Source organism: Protopterus annectens, chromosome 9.part0 (assembly GCF_019279795.1).
Source record: "Protopterus annectens isolate FY-2018-M chromosome 9.part0, PAN1.0, whole genome shotgun sequence".
Lineage (NCBI taxonomy): Eukaryota > Metazoa > Chordata > Ceratodontiformes > Protopteridae > Protopterus > Protopterus annectens.
In genome coordinates, this window is record NC_056743.1 from 776,554,362 (window position 1) to 776,582,356 (window position 27,995).

Sequence of the window (27,995 nt, forward strand, 5' to 3'; positions counted from 1 at the left end):
CCCATATCAGAAGGGTTAGTCTGCACAGCTGATATGCCTTTGTCCTTCCCTGATTGTTGAGGTACCACATTACAGTGGTGTTGTCTGTTACTATTTGAAGAACCCCTGGTAGAAGCAGAAGGGTAAAAGTTTTTAGAGCTAACAAGACTGCTGTCATTTCTCTCACATTAATGTGTTTGTCCCTCAAGGAAGGGTGCCAGTTTGCTTGAACCCTATAAGATGCCATTGTGGCTCCCCACCCTGAATCTGAGGCATCTGTATACATTATCTGGGTTGGGGGGGGGGTTGGGCTGGAGTGGAAGGCCCGGGTTTACCTGGACTTGTTGGATCCACCAGCTGATCTCTTTCTTTAGACAGGGAAGGAGGGGGATTTCTTGTTCCAGGTGATTCTGGTGCTGGGACCAAATGTTTTTAGGTACCACTGTAGTATGCACATATGCATTCTGGCTAGTGGGAGCATAGGAATGGTGGCTGCCATTATTCCCAGGATTCGTAGGAATTGCCTTGCAGTTATTACCTGTGCCTGTAGTAGCTCCTTGAAGTGGGAGGTCAGGGAGTTGACTTTGTCTTGTGGAAGAAAAGCCTTCATTTGGTATGTTCATATTCTGCAACCCAGGAAAATCTTGTCCTGTTCTGGGTTCAAGGAAGACTTTGGAAGGTTGATCGTGAACCCTAGATTTAGTAGAAGGAACATGGTGAAGTGCAGATGATTTGAAAGGGTATCCTTGCACTCTGCCAGAATTAGGATGTTGTCTAGATAGGGGTAAATCTGAACTCCCTGCAAAAGGCAATGGCTGGGGCCAGGCATTTTGTGAACACTCGGGGAGGCAGTGGACAAACCAAAGGGCAAGGCAGTAAATTGGAAAAGGGAAGAGGGCCCAGAAAAACAAAGAAATATTCTGTGGGAAGGTCTGATGGGTATGTGTAAGTAGGCCTCTTTTAGGTCTAAGGTGGCCATGAAGGCCTTGGTTGGGATGAGTGGGAGCAGAGTTGGAAGTGACAGCATTTTGAAGGTGGGCACCTGTATGTAAAGATTTAAGAATGAGAGGTCTAAGATAGGCCTTCCAAGGGCCATCTGTTTTGGGGACTAGGAAGAGACAGGAATAGAAACCTTTTCCTTCCTGTCCTGAGGGGACTGGTTCTATGGTACCCAGCTTCAGAAGTTCTGTCAATACCTGTGGAAGGAGATGCTGTTGGTTTTTGGGAGGGAAAGGCATGCCTCTCATGGGTGGTTTTACTTTCCAGGAGAGGAAGTATCCTTTTTGTATTATGGACAGTACCCATTTGTCAGAGGTGATGGTTTTCCAGAAGGGGAGGCAGTGGGAGAGGCGGGCTGAGAGTTGAAGGGGACAAGGCAATCACACATTATTGTAGCCTCTTCTGTCTTGAAAAGGCTGTCTAGGTTGAGGTTGCATAACAGTAGGTCTGGAAGTAGTAGGTCTTCTTGCACCTCTTCTAGATCTGGAAGAGGAATTACCCACCTGGGCTGGGTTTCGCCTCATAAAGGTGGCTTTGGCTGGATAATTTCTACAGTACTTGGGACTAGGGGACACCAATAAATGTTTAATGTCCTGTAATTCTTTACTTTTTTCATGCAGATTCTTGAAAAGCTTTGCAGATTGCTTTCCAAAAAGAAAACTGTGGTCCAGGGGGTATCCGAGATCTTTGACTTAAAGTCTTCAGGGAGATTTTGAAGTCTCAGCCAGGAGTATCTCCTGAGAACTGAAGCAGATGCTGCAGAGCGAGCAGATGCTTCTGAAGCATCATAGTTGCATCTGATTGAGTGTCTGGCTACTTGTGTAACTAGACAAAGTTTGGAGGAGATGTCAGCCTTTGTGCAGCAATCAGGGATAGTGGCCAGTATGGAAGAGGCTTGACAGACCAAGTCCAGAGCATATTTAGTCATGTGCCCCTGATAGTTAATGGCTCTGAAAGCTAAACTGGAGGAGGTATAGACATTCTTATCTATCCTATTCATAGATTTACTGTCTTTATCTGTTGGTAGGAGTGAGGCAGAGAGAAGGAGTCTGATTGCTTATCAGGATAGGTGCCAATCACTGCTGGGTCTGCCAAGGAAGGTATAATTAAGAATTTTTGCTCATCTGGCACCTTGTAAAAGCGATCTGGTCGCTTAAGGTTAGGTGGCTGTGAAACTGGCATCTTAGATGCAGAATTAAAGGCATCTAGGTAAGCAGGTAGAACTGGTGGAACAGCAGAAGGAGAGGGGGATTCAACTTGAAGAAGCTCAAAATACCTCTTTTGGGTATCTGATATCTGTGAGGTATCCCATTTGAAATCTGTCATTTTGGTGATAGGCTCACCAAAAGTGATATCCTCAGGGGGTGAATCTTCCTCTATAGATTCTTCATCAGGAGAATAATACTCCGGGGTGAGGCAATTTGGGAGGTATAAGATATTGAGTCCTCAGAGGAGAAAAAAGAAGTATCATGCTCTTCTTCCCTAACCTGAGTTGTCGGGGGGGCTGGGGGAGAGGCTGAAGTAGGCCTAGGGCTGCGCAAAGGTAGAGTAGTGGAGATGAGGCTGAAGGCCTATCGGCCATGAAGGCCTGCATCAGGGAAGAAGTGAAGGACTGCCAGTCAGGTAGGCCTTCTGTAGTGGAAGAGGTATGCTTGGTTTTCGGTTTCTTTTTTGCTGGGGTAGACATTGAAGCAGACCTGGAATTGGGTCTGATAGTGACTGTTTCTGAAGGCGGGATCCTGGTCGGATGCTCTCCAGATTCTAGTTACTCCTCGAACTCGACGGTAGTCGGGGTCTGGGTTGGCTCCGGGGATGTGACGGTTGTCAGCTCTGCAACAGCTTCCACAAAGGTAGCCGTTCAGATCGACGGATCTGCTGGGCATCCCTCAGCTCCTAAATCGGCAGCTAGCTGGGCGTCCGATAACGGAGCGGCAGAAGAAGAGGGCCTGGGAAACTTGGCCTTCTTATGTGGAGGTTCGGACATGGCCTCCAAGGTGGGATCTACCCTCAGGGCTAACTGCTGAAGGTAAGTGCGGCCAGATGGCTGCGTAGGGTCTTCGGCACAAACGACTGACAAATGGAGCAAGCAGAATGGTCGTGCTCCCTGCCTAAGCAAAACACACACCGCTCATGGGAGTATTCATGGGGTATCTGGCACCCACATTGGCATTTATCCTTTTTACCTGACATCGGCTATAAATTGCTACAACAAACCAAGCTTAAGCAATAACAGTAAGATATGAAGAAAAAAAAACAATGGGTTACTTAGCTTTTACTTTGAGATGTCTGATGTGAAGGAGTGAACACACGATGCGTTGGTCATCTGCGGGTGAAAGGTTCTGGGGATTGTGCATGCAGATGTCACATTTAAGGCCCCTGGGTTATGGCCCTACGTGTGACGTCCCATGCAGCTTTAACAGCCAAGCTGAAGCTTTTGTATAGAAGCTGACGTACGAGTCGCCTGAAGGCAGGAAATCCCACAACAAGAATACTGCAACATAGTAATAGAAGGACATGAAATGTTGTTCTACATGCCTTAAAATTTTAATGGTATCAAATCATGTATTATATTATGATTGCTGAGTTCTGCAAACAACAAAGACTGTGTGGATGAATATCTTCCTTCTGTGAGGTGTTTATTCACACTGTTTTAAGAAAGAATATGTCTGACATGACATGTAGTTCTTTGCAGGTAGGTATTTGCCTACTAGTTACATGCCCTGTATGCTTCATGCTGTGTCAAATAGGAAAACAATTGGGATGATGCCTGACATAAGCTCCTGGGTCATCAGGAAAAATCCTGCCACACAAATTAGAAATCTGACAGGATGTCAGGAAGAAGTAATCATGAATAAGATTTTTCTCTGTGGGATGGACATTCAGCAGGTAACTATTAAGGTATTCTGATGCAGAAAGAATAGGCTTTTCTTTTAGAGGTTCAGAGATATGCCCAGGTTCAGAAGACAATGGAAATTATAACCGAGGGTCTTACTACTCTTCCATGGAACATGCCTGGATTTGGTACTCAGTCTGGGAGGAACAAATGTAGATAACCTTTAGCCTCAGGTAAACAGAGACTGGCTATACAGAGATATAAAATACTCTGGGTACAGTAGAAGACAAACAGAACATGAAAGAAGAAAGTACAGTTGTGAACACTTACCATAAATGTAGATGTTTGAGTGTATTCACTGTTGCAGTCATCACATTTGGGTTATCCCTGCCAGGATAGCCCTCGGCCGGCCCAAATACCAGAGGCTTAGTATTTCTGCGTCAGCTGCTGTCACTTCAGGATTGACGTCAGGTCATCAGTAGTATAAAGTAAGGCAGCCGATGCCATTACATCAGTTTTTGCCCTAACCTGTCAGGAGCCCCCAAGAAGGAGCCAGGTTCTGGTGGAAGAACCCCACCAGTAGAATGTAAATACCAATATGTCCCTTAGAAAGGAAAGAGAATAAAGGAGGATGGAGGGAGGGGAACCAGGACTGCAACAGTGAATACACTCGAACATCTACATTTATGGTAAGTACACAACTGTACTATGTTCTTTGTGTTTCACTGTTGCAGTCATCACATTTGGGTTGATTCCCAAAGCTGAGGAAAAGGGTGGAGGCAGTCAAAGAAACTAGGGGCTGGCTAGGATGCCCTGCAAGACTGCAGAGGCAAACCCTGCCCTGGATTTGGAGAAGAGAGGCAGGTGGCAATGTTTGGCAAAAGTGTGAACAGATGTCCAGGTGGCAGCCTGCAGGATGTCCCTGGTGGGGACTCCTCTGAGGAAAGCTGCAGAGGTGGAGGCTGCTCTGGTGGAGTGAGTCCTGACCCCCTTGGGGGAGGCTTTCCATGTTGTTTGTAGCAGAAATGGATGCAGTGTGCTATCCATTACAAAATGGTTTGTTTGGAGATGGCTTTGCCTTCTGCCCCTGTAGCAAAGCTAACCAGCAATTGATCAGACATTGTGAAGGATTTAGTCTGGTCTAGATAGAATCTGAGCTGTCTGTGCACATCTAGAGTGCGCAAAGTCCTTTCCTCATTGTTTTGGGGATTAGGAAAAAAGGTGGGCAAATGAATGGATTGGTTGAGAGCCACACTGGACACCACCTTGGGCATGAAGGATGGATTAGTTCTGAGGGATACCCTGTCAGCATGGAAGATGATGAAGGGTTCCACAGCCATGAGTGCTTGCAGCTCGGAGACTCTTCTGGCCTAAGTGATGGCCAGAAGGAATGCTGTCTTCCAGGAGAGAAATTTTAGCTCTGCAGAACAGTCTAGTTTGAAAGGGGGAAGGGTGAGCTTTTCCAAAACAAGGTTAAGGTCCAAAGCCGGGGTGGGTGCCCTTCTGGGTGGGCTCAAGTTGCTAGCCCCTCTTAGGAACCATTTGACCAAAGGGTGTGAGAAAAAGGGGCTGTTCAGTGGAAAAATTAGCAGAAATAGCAGAAGCATGAATTTTTATAGAGGATAATGAGAGGCCACTGTGTAGTAGGTCAGCTAAGCAATCCAAAATGAGAGGGAGGGAGGGGGGTTCCTTACTGGTTCATTTAGCCTGGATCCAGGTGCAGAACCTTTTCCATTTGTCAGCATAAGACTTTCTAGAGCCAGGGCATCTGGCCTCATGGATAACATCTAGAACCTGTTTACTGAAGTTGGCAGATTGATCCAGGGTTAGAGAATAAGCCAAGCTGCCAAACTGAGGGTCTGCAGTTGGGTATGCATGAATTCCCTTACCTCTGGGTCAGGTGGTTTGGAATCTGAGGAAGATGCCATGGTGGCAGTGGTGATAGGTTGCGTAGCAATGGGTAGCAGTGTTGGCGAGGCCAGTTTGGAGCTATAAGAATTGTTCTTGGTATTTCCTCCTTTATTTTGAGCAGTACCCTGGGGATGAGACGTAGTGGAGGGAAGGCACAGACCGACTGACCCAAGGGAAGGACAGGGCATTTCACTTTCCAAACCTTGCAGTGATGCTTCCTGATGCAAAATTTGCTGAGGTGATGGTTGGTGTGGGAGGCAAAGAAGTTGACCTTCGGGGTGCCCCATTTCTGAGTTATTAGGATGAAGGTTCCTCTGTTGAGCTGCCACTCGTGTGGGTCCAGAAGATTTCTACTTAAATGGTCTGCCAGAGAGTTGAGAGAGCTTGTAGGCATTGTGCTAACAGGTGCAGTTGCATGACAGAGGCTGTGTGACAAAGGGTCATGGCCAGCCTGCATAGAGGGTAGGAGTGAGTCCCTCCCTGCCTGTTGATATACCACATCGCAGTGGTGCTGTCTGTTTTGATCAGTAGAGCCCCTGGGGAGAGATGTGCTGGACAGCCATCGCCTCTTTTTGGCTGATGTGCAGAGGGATTTGCTGTGGGCTCCATTGGCCCAGTATGCACCTGCCATCCAGGTGTGCACCCCAAGCATAGTCTGATGCGCCTGTGGTGAGGGTCTGGGTGGTGGGGGGTGGTGAGAAAGGCAGTCCCTTGTTGTGGCAGCATGCTGTTGCCCACCAAAGAAAATCTTTTCTGAGGCAAGGAATTACAGGAATAAGAGTTTCCAGGTCTTGAGAGTGTTGACACCAAAGGCTTTTTAGGTACCACTGAAGTTTCCTCATATGCAGTCTGGCACATGGAATGAGTAGTATGCAAGATGCCATGAACCCCAGAGCTTGCAGGATTCCTCCTTGCAGATAACTGGGGACTGGTGGCTAGCTGAGAGAAGTAGGCTGTCAGGAAAATTTGTTTTTTTCTGGTGTAAAGAATGCCATCTGGGATGCTGTGCCCAGGCTTACTCCCAGGAAGATAATCCTTTGGGTGGGCACCAGTTTGGATTTCTTTTGGTTGATTATGTACCCTAGGGAGGTAAGTAGGACCTTTACAAAGGCCAGATGCTTGAGCAGCTTTTCCTAGCTGTCTGCCTGAAAAAGGTAATCTAAGCATGGGTAAATCTGGATATTAGCAAACTGTATAAAGGCAACGGAGACCAGCAGATCTAACACAACAAAAAAGTTTATTCGAAGCCACATGTAATAACGTTGTAAAACCAATTCCACTTACATTTTCGTCTGAATAAAACTTCATCAGATGGACAAATACTTTACAGATGATCACTTAAATACCTTTCCTTATTTAATTTACCTAGTGAAATGCATCCATCAATTAGTGTCTAAAATACAATACATCTGAATGAATAAAATGCATAAAACCAGTCATTTAATGCTGTAAAAATATGCAAGATATATACAGTTTATATGTTAGTGGTTGTATACAAGTGTTTTGTGTCCACACTAGTAAATGCATTAAATATTTTCCACATAAAAGTCTTAATACAGAACAGATAAAAGTTTTGTAAAAGTGAATGAATAAAGAACCAAATGAAATGGCAACATCTAGTGGAGAATTCATGAATAAATACAACATCTCATAAATAAATGAAACAGGCTGTACAAAATGTTGAATAAAATATAAAATGCAGTGTTTATGATATAAAATACAGTGTTTGAGATTATACAACATCGAAAATTTCACGAATTATCATTATAAAACTATTATCTACAATTTAGCAGATCTAAGCTTTAATACGGGTTTTAAATATACCATATCATTTAGCCCTGGGTGATTACTAGCAGCCAGAACTAGTTGCCAGTATAGCTCCCTATACTCGAGCTGGGTCTCCCAGGGTCCAGCCCTGGAGTCTATAGGTACTACTTCTATTACAAAAAATTGGTACTCAGCATTTTTACATACTTGGGAATGTTTAAACTGGGCGTTATTGGCATTTTTCCTTCTTATGTCATATCCATGCTCATACAGTCTTTGTTTTAACTTTCTTTCTGTCTTGCCTACATAGAAGGAGTTGCATGCAGCACATAAAGCAATGTATGTCACACCTGTGATATTACAATTTGCAAACCCTTTTGTCGTGATGTATTTATTTCTACATTTCAAATGTAAAACTTCACCAGTCCGGATGTTACTACATTGAGGGCAGTTACCACACTTGTGTGTTCCTTTTTTATTGCTAGAAAAAATTCTATAATTCTGGTGATGTGAACCTCCTTCTAAAATACTTTTGATGTTTTGCCCTTTTTTGTATACACATTTAAGTGGTTTATCAAATATAAAATTTAAATCCGATAACCTAGCAAACCTATTCCACTCATTGTTAATGACTTTCTTCACCAAATTGCTTTCACCATCGTATGTAATGACTAGGGCAGATTGATATGTACTCTCGTCCTCTTCAACATCCTTGTTGAAAGTAGTCCTATCCAAAGAAGAAAGTGTTCTGCCCAAACTAGGAGCAAATCTGGAAACCCTAGCCTCAGTAACCTCTGTCAAAACATCAGACAGTAAATCACAGGGATAGACTCTGGCTTTGAACATTTCCATAATAAATTCACACTCTCAATGAAAATCCTGATCATCAGAGGTCATTCTACTAGCCTGCACCAACTGCCCTTTTATTACCTCTCTTTCCTGGTAAGGGGGGTGTGCAAGCTAGTGTAATGTAAATGTAAATAAGAATTAGAAAACATTTGTTTCCTGTGTATTCTAGATTTAAAACCATTAACAGCCCTCTGTATATTAGCATCTAAGTAATTCAGCTCAATATTGTTTACTTGATGTGTAAATTGTAAAAAAAATTAGTAGTTTTTGTAATGTATTCAAAAAATTCTAAAACTTTGTTGTCCGTATTATCCCAAAACAGGCATATATCATCTAGAAAACGCCTGTAAAAATTCCAACAATTCTTAAAATCTGACGTGAATATAAATTTATCCTCCCAGTATAAAACAATAATATTTGCGTATGTTGGGGCATTCTTTGATTGAATATTTTTAATTATACTAATCATACTATCACCAAAGGACATTTTAACCTGTTTTTAAAAGATTTTACTTTTATACCCAGGGTCAAAGCCAATATTGTGAATTTATTAGTTGATTTTAAAATATTTATTAGACAGAAAAATCTAGAACTATTCTTCAACAGACAGGAGAAAAGAAATATACATAATCCTCTAATAAAGAGAAGTACTTTTAATCCGCCTCTACTCCTTCAGCTCAGAAATTTTGAACTAGTGCTGGAAAAAGAGTTAAGGGAACAGCTTAAGTACAACAAAGTGATCCCAAATCTTACAAGGGAGGAGAATGATATTTTACATGCATCTAAGGACAACAAAAATCTTAGAATTCTGAAACCTGATAAGGGTGGGGGCGTTGTTTTAATGGATCACATTGTGTATGATGAAGACACCTATGCAAGAGTGCCTTTGAATGAAGTCAACATTGCTTACAAGAAAGTATCTATGTGCTTGAATAATTTACTGTTAGAGGGGCTCCGGCTAATCGATATGGAGACATACAACTTTTTAAAGGTCGACCAACCTAGAGTCTCCTCTATTTTTTGGTATACTCAAGGTGCATAAAAACACCTCAAACCAACCCCTTAGGCCTATTGTCTTGGCTGAAGGATCAGTAACTGCACCATTAGCAAGATATGTAGATTTAAAATTAAAAAATCTAGTGCTGAATAATACAAACATTTTAAAGGATTCCTGGAATTTTTTAAGATGGATAGACAATACTAAGCAAGTAAACACAGAGTTTTATCACATTGGATGTAGTGGATTTATTTACATGTATCCCACATGAAGTGGGTTTATTACGGTTTGAAGAATTATTAGCTGAAAGTAATGCTATTCCTTTCAATGTGTTCCATACTTGTTTAGTTTTAATGGATCTAGTTCTGAAGAACAATTTTATATTCTTCCAGGGTGAATATTACACACAACTGAAGGGAGTAGCAATGAGGGCACATTGTGTCCCAACATACGCGAATATTATTCTTTTATACTGGGAGAATACATTTATATTCACGTCAGATTTTAAGAATTATTAGAATTTTTACGGGCATTTTCTAGATGACATATGCCTGTTTTGGAATAATACAGACAACAAATTTTTAGAATTTCTTGAATACATTACAAAAACTACTAATTTGCTTACAATTTACACATCATACTTAGACATTAATATACAAAGGGCTGGTAATGGTTTTAAATCTAGAACACACAGGAAACAGACGTTTTCTAATTCTTATTTACATTACACTAGCACACAGCCCCCTTACCAGAAAAGAGGGGTAATAAAAGGGTAGTTGGTGCGGGCTAGTAAAATGACCTCTGATGATCAGGATTTTCAGAGAGAGTGTGAATTTATTATGAAAATGTTCAAAGCCAAAGGCTATCCTTGTGATTTACTGTCTGATGTTTTGACAGAGGTTACTGAGGCTAGGGTTTCCAGATCTGCTCCTATTTTGGGCAGAACACTTTCTTCTTTGGATAGGACTACTCTCAACAAGGATGCTAAAGAGGACAGGGGTACATATCAATCTGCCCTAGTCATTACATACGATGGTGAAAGAAATTTGGTGAAGAGAGTCATTAACAATGAGTGGAATAGGTTTGCTAGGTTATCAGATTTAAAATTTATATTTGATAAACCACTCAAAAGGGCGAAACATCAAAAATATTTTAGGAGGAGGTTCACATGACCAGAATTATGGGATTTTTTTCTAGCAATAAAAAAGGAACACACAAGTGCGATAACTGCCCTCAATGTAGTAACATCCGGACTGGTGAAGTTTTACATTTGAAATGTAGAAATAAATACATCATGACGAAAGGGTTTGTAAATTATAATACCACAGGTGTGAGATGCATTGCTTTGTGTGGTGCATGTGACTCCTATGTAGGCAAGACAAAAAGAAAGTTAAAACAAAGAATGTATGAGCATGGATATGACATAAAAAGGAAAAATGCTAATAATGCCCTGTTTAAACATTCCCAAGTATGTAAAAACGCTGAGTACCAATTCTTTGTAATAATAGTACCTATAGACCTCAGGGGTGGACCCTGGGAGACCCAGCTCGAGTATAGGGAGCTATACTGGCAACTACGTCTGGATGCTAATAATCACCCAGGGCTAAATTATGTGGTATCTTTAAAACCCATATTAAAGCACAGATCTGCTAAATTGTAGATAATAGTTTTATAATGATAATTCATGAAATTTTAGATGTTGTATAATCTCACTGTATTTTATATCATAAACATTGTATTTTATATTTATTCAACATTTTAGACAGCCGGTTTCATTTATTTATGAGATGTTATATTTATTCATGAATTCTCCACTAGATGGTGCCATTTAATTTCATTTGGTTCTTTTATTCATTCACTTTTGAAAAGAAATTATCTGTTCTATATTAAGATTTTAAGAATTTTATGTGGAAAATATTTAATGTATTTACTAGTGAGGACATAAAACACATACAACAACTAACATAAATTTCATATATCTTATATATTTTTGCAACATTAAATGACTGGTTTATGCATTTTATTCATTCAGATATATTGTATTTTAGACACTAATTGATGGATGCATTTAATTGGGTAAATTAAATAAGGAAAGGTATTTAAGTGATCATCTGTAAAGTATATGCCTATCTGATGAAGTTTTATTTAGATGAAAATGTGAGTGGAATTGGCTTTACAACGTTATTACATGACTGTTATGTGCTGTGTATTAGTTTGTGGCTTGGAATAAACTTTTTCGTTTTGTTGGATCTGCTGGTCTCCGGTGTAAACTTTTTCGTTGTGTTGGATCTGCTGGTCTTCGGTGCCTTTATACAGTTTACTAGTTTTTGATTTGGCACTACAACCACTTCATTTTGTTTTTAAATCTGGACATTCCTTTGTATGCAAAAGGCAATGGCTGGAGCCAGACATTTTGTGAAAACTCTGGGAGCAGTAGATAAGCCAAAGGGAAGAGCAGAGAACTGAAAGTGTTGAGATCCTGCCCTGAAACGGAGATATTTCCTGGATGATTCCCTGATAGGAATGTGGAGGTAGGCCTCTTTTAGATCCAGGGTGGCTAGCCAAGCATCCTTAGACAGCATGGGTAGTAGCTGCTGGAGGGTGAGCATTTTGAATTTTGGGAACACCAGGAAGATGTTTAGAATGGATAGATCGAGGATGGGGTGCCAGGTGCCCTCTTTTCTGGGCACCAGAAAAAGTCTGGAGTAGAAACCTTGGCTTATCTGTTCTGCAGGAACGTGCTCTACTGCTCTCATAAAAAGCAGGGAAAGGATTTGCTTTTGAGCCTCTGCCCATTGGTCTGGAGGTCGATCTGGGAATCTTGGGTTTGGAAGGGTGTGGAAGGAAAATTTGTATCCTTGAGACACTATGTTCAAAACCCAGCAGTCGTTGGTAATGGTGGCCTAGGTGCTTGCGTGAAAGGAGAGTTTTCCTCCTAGGGGTAAGTGAAGTTGGGCAGAGGGAGAGGGTGGGGGAGGCGAGTCATTGTGAGTTCTTACCATAAGGGGGTGGCTTAGAACTCCCTGGTTTTGTAGTGGAGGTAGTCCACTGCTTAGATCTCTGCACTGCATGTGGCTGTTGTCTGGGGGGTCTGGTTCCCCAGGGCCTATGCTGGACTGGTTTGGAAGGGGCAGGAAAGGACCAGTGTTTGATGTGACAATGCCTGCTGCACCTGGGTGTCTGGACCTGTAAGAAATCCTTAACTGTTTGCATAGATTTGGCTTCTTCTTCCATCTTTTTTAAGACCTCTTCTGCCTTAGTGCCAAATAAGTTATCTTTGGGCAGGGGGGCATCCAACAATTTAGATTTGACATGGTCTGGCAGGGGCTGTTCCTTAAGCCATGCATACCTTCTAATGACAGATCCAGTGACTGCTGCCCTGCAAGAAGCTTCAGGGGCATCAATACCACAGTGCAAGTTGTGTTTAGTTACTTGAGTTGCAGAATGCATTAACTCTTGCAATTCTTTAGATTCTGACCAAGCAGGAAAGGAAGACATTTTTTTGTTTGAGGAGTTCCAGGGTATGTTGCTGAAATTTTAGCATATGGAACTGACAATGTAGTGCCCTGATAGAAAGAGTAGCCGAGGTGTATACTTTTTTACCCCATCTGTCTAGTGCTCAGGAATCCCTATCTGAGGGGGTGGGATTCTTAGCACAGGTTGCTTTAATCTCTTTAGGCCCTCGAGAAATTACCTCAGGATCAGCAGTAGGATTTTTAAAAATAAATGTGTGTGAGTCAGGGACTCTATAGTACCTGTCTGGTTTCTGAGCACAGGAGGAAGGGTGTCAGGAGTCTAGCTGTATTCCAGGAAAACATCCTCCACAACATCCAGGACTGGGGGGTGATGGCCAAGGGTCTGTGCTGTGGAAGATCTAGGAATTCCCAGAGTCTCTTTTTCGACTGAGGGTAGTCTTGACTTTCCCATTGAAAATGCTCCCTTAAGGTATGCAGGGTTTCCTCAAAGGAAAAGTCCTATGGGGGAGAGGCTGAAGGGATGGAATCCTCTGCATCAGAACCCTCATAAGTAGAGAGGGGGTTGCATGTCTTCATATTCAGAAGCATCAGAGTCATCTGACTCTTGTTCAGACAGAACTACAGGGGACAGATCTCTCTTCCTTTTGGAGGGGGTAGCTTGGCTTCCCCTGATCAGCACGATAAGGTCTTCCACCATTTTAAGAATCTGAGACTGAGGCAAGGAAGCAGGTGCCTGGGAGTGGGTCGTCAGTTTCTTGAGTGTGGTTCGTACCCTGGGCCTAAGAAACTTGGTCATTTTCAAAAGAATGGTAGTTGCGAAAGATGATGTCGGTTTGTGTCGAGAATCGGTAGTGCAAAGGACTTACTCGGAAGCCGGTGCCTGCTCAGTGGCTCCGGACCCATCCAAGCTAGAGACAACCACAGGATCCTTAGTCGAAGAGTTCTGTGGCATACCTGACTCCAAAAGGGTCTCCACAACGGCCTGCGACTTCACAGAAGTGGGCATCAGGGGCTGCGAAAGCGCCTCACTGAGGACCACAGAACTGATGACTAAATTAATGAAAGTGTCATTGGTAGGTTTGGACCTGCACGGTCTGTCTCTGTCTTTATCTTTACGTTTTTTTTGGAAGATCAGCTGTCAGATTGGCTTACCAAAGCCATATCGGAATTCGAGGACAGTAAGTGAAAATATCTGGCTACAATAAGGGCCTGACGATGGATAGTTCTGGCGTTGAACAAAGCACGGAAGTGACAATGGGGGATGTCGTGGTCTGGGCCTAAGCAAGTGACGCAGTAAGAATGGAAGTCTCGGTGTGGTATTTGCTTTCACAGGTGAGACAATTATTAATTTTTTCTGACATTGGTTAGTGCAAGAAAAAAGGATCCCCAACGGGGTACTTAGGTTTGGAAGACTTCAACTTTAATTCGGTAGACGAAACTCGGGTAGCGGCCAACTGGCACTCGTGAGAACAGCTTCTGCTTTGGGCTTCATTGCACAAAAGGCTGATGTAATGGCATCGGCTGCCTTACTTTATACTACTGACAACCTGACGTCAATCCTGAAGCAACAGCAGCTGACGCAGAAATACTAAGCCTCTGGTATTCAGGATGGCCAAGGGCTACCCTGGCAGGGATAACCCAAATGTGATGACTGCAACAGTGAAACACGAAGAACATCTGAAAATGAGGTCTTCCCACTGGAAACCCTGTCTGAGAGCTTTGTCAATTTGGATGTACAGGTACCTGTGCCTTTCATATCCAGGGTGACCAAGTCAGGAACCCTTAGCAGCAATGAAAGGTGGTATCGCGGGGTGAGCATCCTAAATTCTGGTTATGCCACCTGCTTGTTATGACTGGGGAGTCTAGGATGGGTTTCCACTGACTGTCCTTTATGGGTACCAGGAATATCCTTGAGCAAACATCTCTCCCCCTCCCCACACTTCTGTAAGAACATATGCAGTTGCCAGAATAATGGGTTTGGCTAGACACAACTGGTTACTGTCTGACGTGTCATACCAAGGAAGGAAGGAAGGAAGAAAGTAATGTGGGAAAATTCTGTAGCACAGCCTGGGCTATAATCTCCCTTATCCATCTGCTCAAGATAAGGAGGAACCATTTTCTTAAAAGGAAGACACTCTGCAATGCATTAAGTTTGCTGTAGGAAACGGGTGAGTAGAAGGGGAGAAATGTACAGCTTTAAAAGGAGGGAACCATCTTTCTTTTCTTTTTAATGATTATACCTTTGTTATTTTCTTTTGGTTGACAGTTCCAAAAATGGAGAGTGCTGAGGTTCAGGCAAAAGAAAGGGTACAACCCCTTGTAATGACGCTGGCTACACCTCCACAAACTTTTGTTTGCCAGACTAGTGAGGGAATGCAGGATGGCATCAGAATCTTAAGAATCCATAACTTGGCCACTCTGCTATTGGCAAGCAATGGACTCACCTAGGGGCCACTGACTGCATGGTGGGTTGGATACCCATGCAGAAGAAAATCTAACAAAATAGCTGAATTGCTAAAATGCATGCAACATACTGTTATTTTGCAGGAGAAGTTCTCAGTTGGCTCTTCTGAGGAAGATCAATGGCAAAAGTGAATGTCTGGTGACTGGCTATGGTTAACTAAAAGTTTCAACATCTGGCTCACTTGTGGCATCATCATTATACTGTTACCAAAGATAAAAGCACATGAAGAGCCTTTAAAACAAACCTGGTATGGACAAGATGCAGCCAGGATTCAGTTAGACTAGACGTGTCAGGCTAGGTAGGACAATTGCATCTGTAAGGCATCACCCTCTCCCTTGCAAACACCTTAACTGATACCATTCTTAGCCCCCCCCCCCCCATTTTACTTTTGCATACTATACCATTTCAGGGTTTCCTTAAATTTTGTTCTAAGTTCTGAACTTGTCAAGTTCATCTGCAAAGGTAGGGACAAACTCTGTCTCAGTGCCACCAATTTGCAATGCCTGACAAAAGTCCTAAAACTCATACCTGTGTACAAATGGCTTTTCTTATTAAAAGTCTTGCAGTGCTTTCAACCAGTTATCTCATCTCCCTTAACACAAAACAGATGCTGTAAATGGGAATTCTCAGTAGGCATCACTCTCCCACATGCTCATTTGTAATGATCAATGATGTCATTAGGCCACCCCCCCCCTTAAAAAAACTCTCAATATATCATACTAGGTAACAGCAGTATCATAATTAGCAAAAAAGCAGCTGTCAAAATGAGTAGTTCTTGCCTGGATGTCACCAGCAAATTCAGATAAGACAAGCAATTGTTCACAGCACCAGAAAAAGAAGATAAAGAACTAAAGATGGCACTGATTACCAGTTTTTCTACAAAGTTTCCTACTAACATATTCAGAGGAAAGTAAACCTTGAACCTGCTACAGAATATGTTAAGCTGCTCAAGCAGTCTGCCTGAAAGACTGAAACCTGTCTGTAGCTGAATCAGATTTATCTATTACTGTACCGCATTAGTGATCATTTTGATTAATATCACTGCATTTTGCAAGTTTGCTCTACATGCTCCTTCCTTAGGTAAAAGTGAATTTCTATCTTTTTTTTAAATAAAGGTCTAAATTTTAATCAGTTCATCCCTTTACCTGCTTCTGGATTCAATATCTGGGTTGGTGTTGTCCACCACAACACTTTTTCCATTCCTCAGGGCCTCTTCACAACCAGCTACACACTTCTGCCAGGTGCCAAGCGTGTCCTAACAGACAAACACAATAGTTGGTGAATTTTGGGGGGAACGGACCTGGGTGTCAGAAAAATAACAGATAATTAGACAGTTATCAATTAGCAATAACGGTACAACTTAAATTAATAGCAGTTTGCTACAGTAACACTAATTTTAAAGCTCTAAAACAAGTATTACAGTTTAATCTTAAAAACTAAGTTTTTACAGAAGTATACAAAAGTTCATTCTCATGCAACAAATTTAAATACCTATCTTTTCACACAGGGGAAAGTGGATGCAACACTCAGGCACACAGTGTTTTATAGGTGCATACCTGGCTGATGAAAGTTAGAGTCTTTATAAGCCTAGTTGTACAACTCAACCCAATTTTGCCCCAGAGTACCATGGATGCCTATATGATGGGGTATGTCAGTAAGGAGGCAGCTAAGGGTTATGTGTGAGGGGGTATATTAGTCAGGGATTAATTTATCTACTGTCAACCTCTGTCCATCAGAGACATGGAGGCCAGACCAGGGATGAATTTGTGATTCTAGAACAAGTAAAGAGCAGGAAGAGATCCTCTTTAAAAAGAGGTACAGGTCCTATGGTCCTTTATCCAGTATAGTCTTGTGCTATTCAAAAAACTTTGTAGAGATTGTTGCATCCCTCCTACTGTAGGATTTTACCAGCTCAAAGAGGAAGCATCTAAAGGTATGCCCAGAATCCACTGGACCTTGCTTGTGGTTCTCTAAGCTGGAACAAATTCAGAACTGTCTGTCCACTGGTAATTCAGTAGTGTAGTTGGAATAGCTGCTATAGTACGTGAAGAGTCCACCTCTTGAAAACAATCATAAGCTCCCTGATGCTTGGATGCTCTTTATCCTACAAGGTACCTTCTTCTTGGAGAACTAGTCTGGTCTGGAAGAAGAGGAAGATACTAGAGTTGGCACATAGTGGACAAGGTTTGCTTCCTATTTTGCACATCTTCAGCCAGCATCTGGGAATCCTAAATAAAGGACTTCATTCCTGAGAGGCATTCAGAATGGTTTGTCTCAGTTCATGCTAAAAGGACAAGGCCTGAACAGTGCCTTCCTATACAATTTTCCTAAGCTTTGCTACTCCAGCCATAGCATCAGTCACAATTACAGTGGGCTCTGATAAAATCTATTGAGAAAGCCAATGTAAGAGTCTTTTCTACATATACTAGGACTCCAGAATGAAGGACTTCCAATAGCATTTACAAAGCCAGGTCTACAACAGAGAATTGGTACTTGGACAGACCACTAAGGGACTTTTGTCCAAAGGTAGCAAAGGACAATACCCCTCATGCCCAAAGCCCTGAACTTTATGTGGCAGCAAAGTCAAAAGATGTTGTGGTCTCCAGTAACTACACCAGACCAAACGTCTCTGAGATGCTTTGTCAGGTTGTCACTATACTCTGTTAGGAGCTTACATAAATGGAATATAAATGGAGACCTTTTATGCTTTTACTTTAGTAAAATCCAGCCACTCATTGCTTTAGAGTTCTCAAGGTCTCCTTTCAGTCTCTTTTTAGAATTTTAACTCTTCTGGTCGCCATTCTTTTAGTTATCAAGAACCTATTTATGTAATGTTCTGCATGCTTGGCAATGAGACATACCTACATTAGAGATTTTCAAAACAGTTTAAGAGTACATTTATTAGATTTGGTACATAATTAGTTACTAATATTATACTTATTCACATTAACTTATTTATTTTGGTGCTACTTGATGTTATTTTACTTTTTACGTTTTGTGTTGTTTTAACCTGCCTATGTTCTTTTTGTTGTTCTGAATTGGATTGTGCCTGGGATCAGGCACATATACTCAACTAGAATTTGGACACCTTCAGGACAGACTCAGGGAGGGGTGACACAAATTTTCTCACCATTCTTCCCCAGATACTGCTGTAGTCTCTTCTAGGTAGAAGGCAAATGAGAAAACGAAATACAGGCCATTTCACTGCTAACTTCATGATCAATACCTTATATTTGAATGAAAGGGATTTTGACTTTGGGAGGGTGCCACAGACAGTAAAGGCGTCATTATCCCAATGAGTGTCAAAAATGCTTGGATATGTACATGTTGTCTTACTTGGGTTGAGACCTGTATTCATGGTTGTGGGAGTGCATCCTAAGAAGCACAGTATCTTCAGATTCCTGTTCCAGCACAGCACTAATGGACAGTGAGAGAGAGAGAGAGAGAATGAGATGAGTGACACCATGCTACCCCTAGCTGTAGTAACAGGCATGTTGTGCACACAAGATGCACAAGGAGATGTGTAAATGGCAGATGGGCACTGAACGCAGAGTGAAAATGAAGAATGCACAGTGTGTTATGTCATAGGACGCCTGTGCAAGACCTTATGAGTGTGTCAGACTGTGCTCCTTAGGATGCACTCCCACAACCCTGAATACAGATCTCAACCCAAGTCAAACAACATGTACATATCCAATGTACAAGCAAAAACCCTCTCTCCCCAAGGCCATCCAAGTTTCAGAACACTATGTCTGGATAATTCCCATCAGTTTCTCCTGCCAGCCTGGTCACAGGGCATACTGAGACAGTGTAGCAACTGCCTCAAGCTCACTGACAAGCCTCTTCTCTTAGCACATAATTCTTGTACTTGCGAGAAATGCATCTTTATCAGTGACCTGGAATCCATGCTCTCTCGCGCCACAGTCAGTACTCCTGACACAGAGGAGATTGGCAGCACAAACACCACACCACCCACATCACATAGCCACACACACACACACACACACACACACACACACACACACACACCTATACAGAGGTCCTCAATAAAAACTTACCTAAACAGCAGAGACCTCCAACACACACTCACAAACATTCCACACACAGCACCAAACACATCACAGACAGCAGTTAACACACCAGTGTCTCACAAACATAGCCCATAAGGCATAACAAACTCACACAGCCCATAAGGCACAACAATAAACCAAACATACTAGTCAATGGTGACTCAGTTGTGAGACACACCGATGTCCCCCTCAACAGGCTTGACAAGGAGAAGATCATAGTCAGTTGTCTGTCAAATACCAGAATCTGCCACATCCTGCACGCACTTAAGTCTCTCCACAACAGGTACAAGTATGACTCTTGTCATTGTTTACGTTGATGTGAATGACTTGAGATGTACTTCCCTGGACTATGTGAAGAGAGACATGACTGAGCTGTCAGAGTATTTGTCCCAGGCAAGTATCACCCTAGCCCTAAACAGCATCCTATCTTCACCAAGAATGATACCACAATACCAACACAAAATAATTGACTTCAACAATTAACTTAGTTTCTGGTGTCATTCCAAGGGGATCCAGTATCTGTCTGCTTGGGATGACATGGTTGACAGGCCTCAATGCTTTGCCAGAGATGGCCTCCACTTGTCACCTCTGGGATTCAGGATCCCGGCCAAGGCTCTTGCCTCTCCCATTTGCCTTTTTTAGGCAATGTCCCAGAGAAAAATCTTCCAGCATAAAAGATCTGTCAAAAAGCAAATTGAAAATCATGCTGCTGTCAAAAAGCAAATTGAAAGTCATGCTGCTTAATGCTAGGAGCCTTAACCTGAAAATGCACTCACTGGAGGCTCTCCTCACACTGGAAAATGCTGGCATCTATGCAGTCAAGGAAACTTGGTTCAAGGCTGCGGACAGCACCCCTGCCTTACCGGGCTATACCTCATTCCACACATTCTGACCACAAAATGAGGTCAGGAAGACTAAGAGTGGTGGAGTTCCTGTTTTCATTAAAGACAAGCACACCTCCAGACTGGTTTGCCAGCATGATGCTCTAGAACTTCTCCAGGTGCAATTGGCAAGGCACCCATCCAAGTTATAGCCAGTATAGACCCCCCTCCATGACTCAAGCCACCCACTCATCCTACCTGAACCTACTTGACTCCATCAAGGTATCCCCTAACACTCTGATCCTTGGTGGCTTCAACTATCCCACCATAAACTGGGTGAACTATTCCTGCTCTAATGCACTCACCCAACAATTCCTTGACTTCATCAGTTGTAATGCCTGCAAGCGGAGATGGCATTTTAGACTTTGTTCTCACCAACATGGGTGACCGATGTGCCACCCCCATAGTAAGATAGTAAATTCTTCCCTGGTGACATGAGACCATTGGTCTGTCTCATTTGAAGTGTCTATCCCGTCCAAACCCCCCCCCCCCCAGCCGTAACCAGGCTAAACCAATTCTCAAAAATTGAATGAGCCCTTCTAAGGGAGGGTATCAGTAGCTTCACAACATCACCCCCTTAAAGGATGCAGACAAATATGCTGAACAGTATGCCAATGCAGTACATAAGCACCTCTACAACTGCATGGACTCGGCCATACCCAACAGAACTAAAACCTGCTCCTCAATGAAACATAAACCTATCTGGTAGACTTCCTCTTTAAACAGGCTTTACAACAAAAGGAAGAAACTGTTGTCCAAGGGTAAAAAGGCACAAATTCCCAATTGGAAAAACTCCAACCTTAGCCTCAACAAGCAAATTAGATCACTAGTGAAAACCTCCAAAGCCAGTTATGAATTGAAACTAGCCTCCGAAACAAAGGCTAACCACAAAGCCTTTTTCAGTTATGTCAGAAACCTCAATGTCAAAGCCCAGGCTTGTTCCAAATTAGTTCTTAATGGTACCACTTACATTGACCCTGTTGACTTAGTCAACCTGCTAGCAGATAGGCTCACCGCAAACTTCACTCCCCTGTTACCCGCCAAAGGCCCATTCGACATACCTGATACTTGCCCCGCACCTCACATCTGTATAGATCAAGTGCTAAAGGTCCTATCCAAGGGAAAGAACACAGCTTCCATGGGACCTGATAGTATCCCAGGTTGTATTCTGCAACATCTCCAGCAAGAACTAGCCTCACCACTGAGTACCCCATTCAACCACAGCCTAAGTACAGGCTTCATACCAGCAGAGTGGAGAACCATTGTCATCCCTTTCCACAAAGGTGGTGCCACTACTGACCCTAGTAACTATCGCCCCATTAGCCTGACAAGTCTGATTTGTAAAGCCATGGAGCGTATTACTATGGACCTCATAAACAAGGACATAGGCAATCTCCAAGCACTTGAGCTCACCCAGTTCAGATTCATTAACAGCAGATCTTGCTTGTTGAACCTGTTTGACTTTTATGAGACTGTCACCAAGGCAGTGGATGAGGGAAAGTTGGTACATACAGCTTACCTTGACTTGGCCAAAGCCTTTGACACAATCCGCCACTCGGGCATCATCGAAAAGCTAACACAATTCGTTGTAAATCCCTATCTCAACAGCTGGCTCACCGATAGCACCCATAAGGTCAAAATAGGAGCCACTGCCTCCAACAGCAGACCTGCCACTAGTGGTGTTCCCAAGGGATCTGTCCTGGGACCCCTATTGTTTGGCATCTACTTCTCGGAGGTCCAGGCAAAGACAAATGTCCTGTGGCTGACCAAGTTTGCAGATGACTAAGTTGGGTGCTGTCACTGACTCCCCAAATGATGTTAACATACTACAAGAGGGTCTCACAGCAGCAAATGACTGGTGCCAAAGTCATAGCCTTACGTTAAATGCAAAAAAATGTATTATCATACCATTTGGCAAAAACGTGGCCCCTACTGACTACCACATTAATGGCAACCCCCTAAGCACACAACTTGTGGTGAGACACCTGGGTACATAGGTTGACAACAATCTGACATTTGACCATCGTGTAGCAGCAGTGGTCAAAAAGTCTTTTACTTAGTTCATCTGATAAGTAAAGGGATTGCATCCAGAAAAAAGGAGGTTATTACTTCTCTGTACTCCTCCCTCATTAGGCCAATAATTGAGAACAACGCCCCGTGTGGTATGTACCTCTCAGGCTCAAATCATTATCACTCTACTCCATATTGTACAGATTGATCATAGGTGATCTGTGTCTTGCCTACACGGCAATCTCAAACTCTACTCTACTAGAAATGCTCCATATCCGCAAGTGTATCTCCTCGCACATTACCCTTTCGAAAGGCTTAAATCTAATATGCAACATTAACAAAATCTGTTGGAGAGACAGGTTTGTCTCTCAGAGGCTGACCCTCTCTCTGAACAGACTCCCCATACACTTCAAACAAAGTACGTCGCTGACCCTCTTCAAGCACAACCTGGATGGGAAATCACAAATTTGTCCCAGAGGTTCCACTTGTGTCCCTCACTGACAGGGGTGAGCGGTGCTGATTGGGGTTTCTTTTCTGGGGATAAACTCTTGGCTAGGCTTGTAAGGGCCCCAGGGCCATTAGCCTAGCAATCTCCTATGATCCTATGAACTTCAAGCGTCCACAAGGTAAGAAAAGACCTGCAAGAGTTTCCTCAACTCTGGCCAACAAGCATTCTCAAAGTACAGGGGATGTTGATTCCCTCAGCCAGAGTTTTATCACCCACATTTTGCTGGTGAAGAAGCTCAAAGGCTCTCTTCACTAAAGTTGACTGTTTGCACCATGCTCTAGACAACTTGTATGTGGGATGGGTGGCACTGAAATCCTAGGACACAACCCCACTTGATCACTGTGGCTGTACCAATCCTGTACTCTTAATCAGCTGATGACAAGCTCGGATTTGATCCCTTACTACCTAATAAACAGCAGACACTATGAGAATAACAGAAGACTACTGCAGTGATGACTTTCAAGGAGGAAGTTATGTCTCATGCCTGGTTCCTGAATTCTTTTAATTTCTTTTGTATATCTGAATATGCCATAAGATCAAAGAAGAAATCCTCCAGCCTATCCCTCTGTTGTTGACCACCCTCCAAATGGGGCATTTTCTGTGAGGTGATCTAGGCTTCAAGCTCAACACATATTTTTCTTCTTTAAGTGCCAACGCTGAAATCGTGGAACATTTGGCAACTCTCCACAGTGTAAACATCTGACATCAGACAGAAACAGTGCTAGTGAACACAGATCTTCCAATAACATACATGAACACACATCTTAACTGCAAGAATGGAAGAAATGATCTGGGAAGCAAAGCACAGGGTCTGAACATACTCTCCTAGCCCAGCACACAATGTCTTAACATGCACTGAAAGGACAAAATACAAAGCCTTCCCGAATTGTGTAGAGCTACGGATAGCCGAATACAAACCCCAGCAGGCAAACAGCCTTCAAAATAGATCCATATTTTAAACAGGTGATCATTCAGATTAGCCAGAAAAAACTTCAAATACCTCTAAGAACTCATTCTACAGCACCAATAAATAAGCAGAGTATTGTACTTCTGAGCAGGATTACTACTTGTTGAGGTACACTGAAATAATGCAAGAACCCACAGGGTAAGCAAGTAGCTACAATACATATAGAAAACAGGTACCCCCAATTACCCCCATTTAGTTTCTGTACGGTACAGTTCATTAGAAAACCTTCCTTAATGGGGAAAAAACACTGCTTTAGTAATAGTTGAAGGGAAGGACACAAAAGGGTATGGAGAAAGGGTCAACATCAGGCATAATTAAAGTGACTGGGGGGTAATGTAAGGCCAGTATTGTTCCAGATCTCTTCATTGTGTTTGTTGCTGAAGTACCTGAATGAACAGAAAACAAGACCAAAATTATCACCATGAAAGAAAAATAAGTACAGCAGTAGAAGATGTATCTAAGAGTCTAATAAAGGATTTGGGAAGGATTTTGAAGTGGACAGAAAGGTAGCACTTGTGGATCACTGCAGACAAATGCAAAGTACTGCAACTGGGCACTACAACACTTGTGTGTGAGGGCAGAAATGATGACAACAGGGCAGGAGAAAGATATGGAGTTGCTGACCCAACCTGGAAAGGACCACCAGCAGAAGAGTGAGATGACAGCGGCAGCATCATATATAGCATATTAAGGTGAATACTCAGGAGAGCAGACTCAAGAAGCAATACAGCAAAATCTGATTACCTAGCAGTAACTTTTCCCTTAAAATGCACTTTGAACCTCCTCAGTATTCTGCGATTGCTACAAAGTAAACCTCCTGCTGTTTAAAAGCATTACTGATAATTACAAATGGAGATGTTCTCCAAATCATCCAGTAGCTGATTTTTCTGCCTTTCCTTAGAAACAGAGGCATTAAAGAGTCTGTTGCCAGCAGACTAAGAATAATGGCAAATTCAGGAATAAACCTACATGGCAGAGTTCTCACAAACAACGGTTGCAACAAAACGGAAAAAAAAGTTAAAACTATCTGTAAAAGATCCACACTCTTCCAATAAAAAAGGTAATTTAAACTAATAAATAAGACCTTCAAGCACATCATGAAGGACTGCAAAGCCAGGAACTAGCTCACAACTGTTATCATCTCCAAGGATAACCAGGAGGCCCTCTTCAGTTACATTACAAAACTTAGAAATGATGTTCATTACTACACAAAACTTATTTCCAGCGGAGTCTTTTTTTCTGATCCTGATGTTATTCCTGTTTAACTTGTACAAAACTCCAGCTAGATGTTCCTCCCTGTACAAACCATTCAACTCTCTCCAAAATCTCCAAGGACCAGATTATATAACCACTATAAAATATGTCCACGATATAGCTACTATTAAACATAGTTGTCCCAATGACAGACCCCAGACCTAGTAGTCTTGCAGGTTTCATCTGTAAAGCTATAGTGATCATAAGTGCCAAACTAATAAACAACCCAGGTGACATACAGCCTCTGGATATAAACTAATTTAGACATGTAAAAGGTAGGTTACTAAACCTAGATGACTTATTTGAAAGGGTCACTGAAGCCCTGGATGCGGAAATGACAGTCCATACTGCTAACCCTGACCTTATAAAGGCCTTTGACACCATTTCACATGCTATCATATACAACTCTCCCAGATTAATATACACTTATCTGCAGTCCACTAGACAGCCAATTGGCTTTCTGACAGAACCCACATTAACAAAAGGTAGGGGGTAGATCCTCTAACCATAGGAGTATCACCAGCAGGGTTCCACAGGGCTCTCTCCCCTGGGTCCCTTACTGTTGAGCATCTACATCTCAAAACCTCAACTCAGGGGCAAGAAAAGTCAATGCCAAGTTTGTTGTGTCTAAGACTGACAGCTGTGTACAATTATCACATCCCACTCAGACAGCTACTCCTGCAGTGCTTGGACATGATGGAGATGAGGTAATTCACAGGATCACTCTGAATGACAAAAAAGGTAGTGGAGTTACCGTTGGGAAAGGCACTGCCCTGTCCTCATACAGCACTGCAGGTACACTTCTCAAAACACATACAATTATCTGGGACTTGCGTACTTGTGTTGTGGAAATCTTTCTTTTGATCATTATGGCTCAGCTGAAGCTATGAAGTACTTCTATCTTTCTCAGCAGATATGTAAGGGTCCTATGTAGTCTTGTCCCATCAACACAATTACTTTATTAGACTATCATTGAATACTGTTTGCACCTTTTGGAATACAGCTCTCAAAGGACTTTGTCCAGCTTAAACGACCTCAGAGTTTTCTGACAAGATGATTTTTGGACTACAAAATCCATCCTACCTTGAAAGACTAAAGGCTCTATTCCCTCTACTCTGTCTCATACGGGCTTGTAAAGGGTGATCAGTACTTAGCCTTTTGAGCACTTAAAGTCCCTACCCTTTTTGGCCTTCTCAGCTTTGCAGAACCAGCTGTCTAATACTTGGCCAAAGACCTCTACCCCACAGCAAGAGCAACATCACCTGCCATGATGACATATTTGTAAGTCAGCACATTCCCTGCATTTAGACTGAACTCTGTCTACATGTCAAACAAAGCAATACCCTATCTTCTTTACAAACTAGACTTGATAATTGAATGGGAGACCATAAATTAATGTCAGGAGTATGGTGAAACAATCTGTTCTTCATTGAAAATTAATATACTCTGAATACAAAAGAGTGTTGTGATTAAACTTCTTGATGGCCTTTTGGCTATAAAGTTTAGTATGAACCTATGAAATGTTTTAATCTACTGGGCCTTAGTGAGGCTACATCTGAGTACTATGAACAGTTCTGAAAGCAATGCAAAGAAAATCACATCAGGCTGCTGGAAAGAATCTACGTAAAAGTCACATGAATAGTGTCTGGGAAGGGATTAGATGGAAGAAGAGCCAGAGGCACACGATACAGGGAGCACAACATCATACCAGAAATATGGAAGGAGACAACTTCAACATGAAGGAGACAGTGGCACATGCAACAGATCTCCAGGACAATCTACTTTCCAAGCTATGTGAAATTTCTCCTTCACAAAGAGGCTTGTGGATCCATAGAATGGACGATCTCAGAATGACGGGTAGGCAGACACCCAGAGAGATATAAAAGATGGTAAAGGACATAAAAGACTGAAGGGGAAGTAAGTGATGGTTGGGTGGTAGAATATTAAATTAACTTAAAAGGCACACTAGACAGATTGTCTCTTTCTGCCATTAAGGCAATGCAAAATAATGTAATCAGAATGCAGTGATGTATGATGCCGACCAAACTGTGAGCGAGTATGACTGGCTGATAAGATACTGTACCTGCTCTACAGAAGAAAGAGTAACCCTAATTTTACCTCATTGATCCGGGATTATAAATCAGTATGATTACATATACTAAATGTCAACAGATCACAAAAAAAAAAAAAAAGAACTGGACACCATCTTACCCTATTGACATAAACGTAACCGTCTGAAATCAGGAAATCCTTGAAAAATGATGATTTTCCAGCTGTAAGAAAATAAAAAGACAATTCAGAAAGATAAGATGAGCTAAGCTGTATATAAACAGTTCTCGGATAAAGTAAAGAAGAAGACATGAAGCTGCATTATATACTGACTTGTACTCAAATTTCCTCTAGGCCTTCTTTTTCACATTCTAACAAAATGAATTTATCAGTCTTGTTTCCTGCTACACTGGAGATGAGTTAGCTTTTAAATTATATATACATATTGGTACATTGGAAATGAGTTAGCTTTTAAATTATATATACATATTGGTACAGCTATACGTGCAAAACCTTGGTGATCTATGAAAGAAACACAACCACGAAGCAAGTACATCAGATTTAAGTACTCTTGCTCGCTTCTTTATTAGTACATCAAACTTCTTCAGAAATATGCATTCCACCACACAGACTGAGTTTAAATAGGTTGAATTAGATTGTCAGGTGGGAAATACTGAAGGGGCAATTCCCTTTCACCTGTTCCATTTGAGAATACTTTTAATGTTTAAGTTGCCATTGAGCGCTGTGCTCCTTAATCCTGTCACTCAGTTTTCAAGTTATCTTACCTGCATAGAAAGATTTGCATAGTGAACTGATACTCAGATAAATAATATTAGTGGTACTGCAGTTGAAGCTGTCTGAGAAACAGACTGGGGTTTCACATGTCTCTAAGGTGAGGTTGCTCACTGTGGTTATATATTTGCAGCAGTAACAGCAACCACAGGGGTGAGTGCCTGGGATGTCAGTTTTGTTGGTAGGGTG

General features: G+C 42.2%; 1 protein-coding gene across 1 annotated transcript in view; it reads right to left on the reverse strand.

Moving 5' to 3' along the window:
- The window catches only part of LOC122811519 (polynucleotide kinase 3'-phosphatase), an 897,059-nt gene that overhangs the window by 271,701 nt on the left and 597,363 nt on the right, over positions 1-27,995 (reverse strand). The window contains exons 13-14 of the mRNA XM_044083405.1: positions 27,177-27,238; positions 16,421-16,530 (exon numbers count right to left, since the gene is read on the reverse strand). Coding sequence (XP_043939340.1) covers positions 16,421-16,530; positions 27,177-27,238 — 172 coding nt within the window. The remainder of the gene's footprint in view (positions 1-16,420; positions 16,531-27,176; positions 27,239-27,995) is intronic.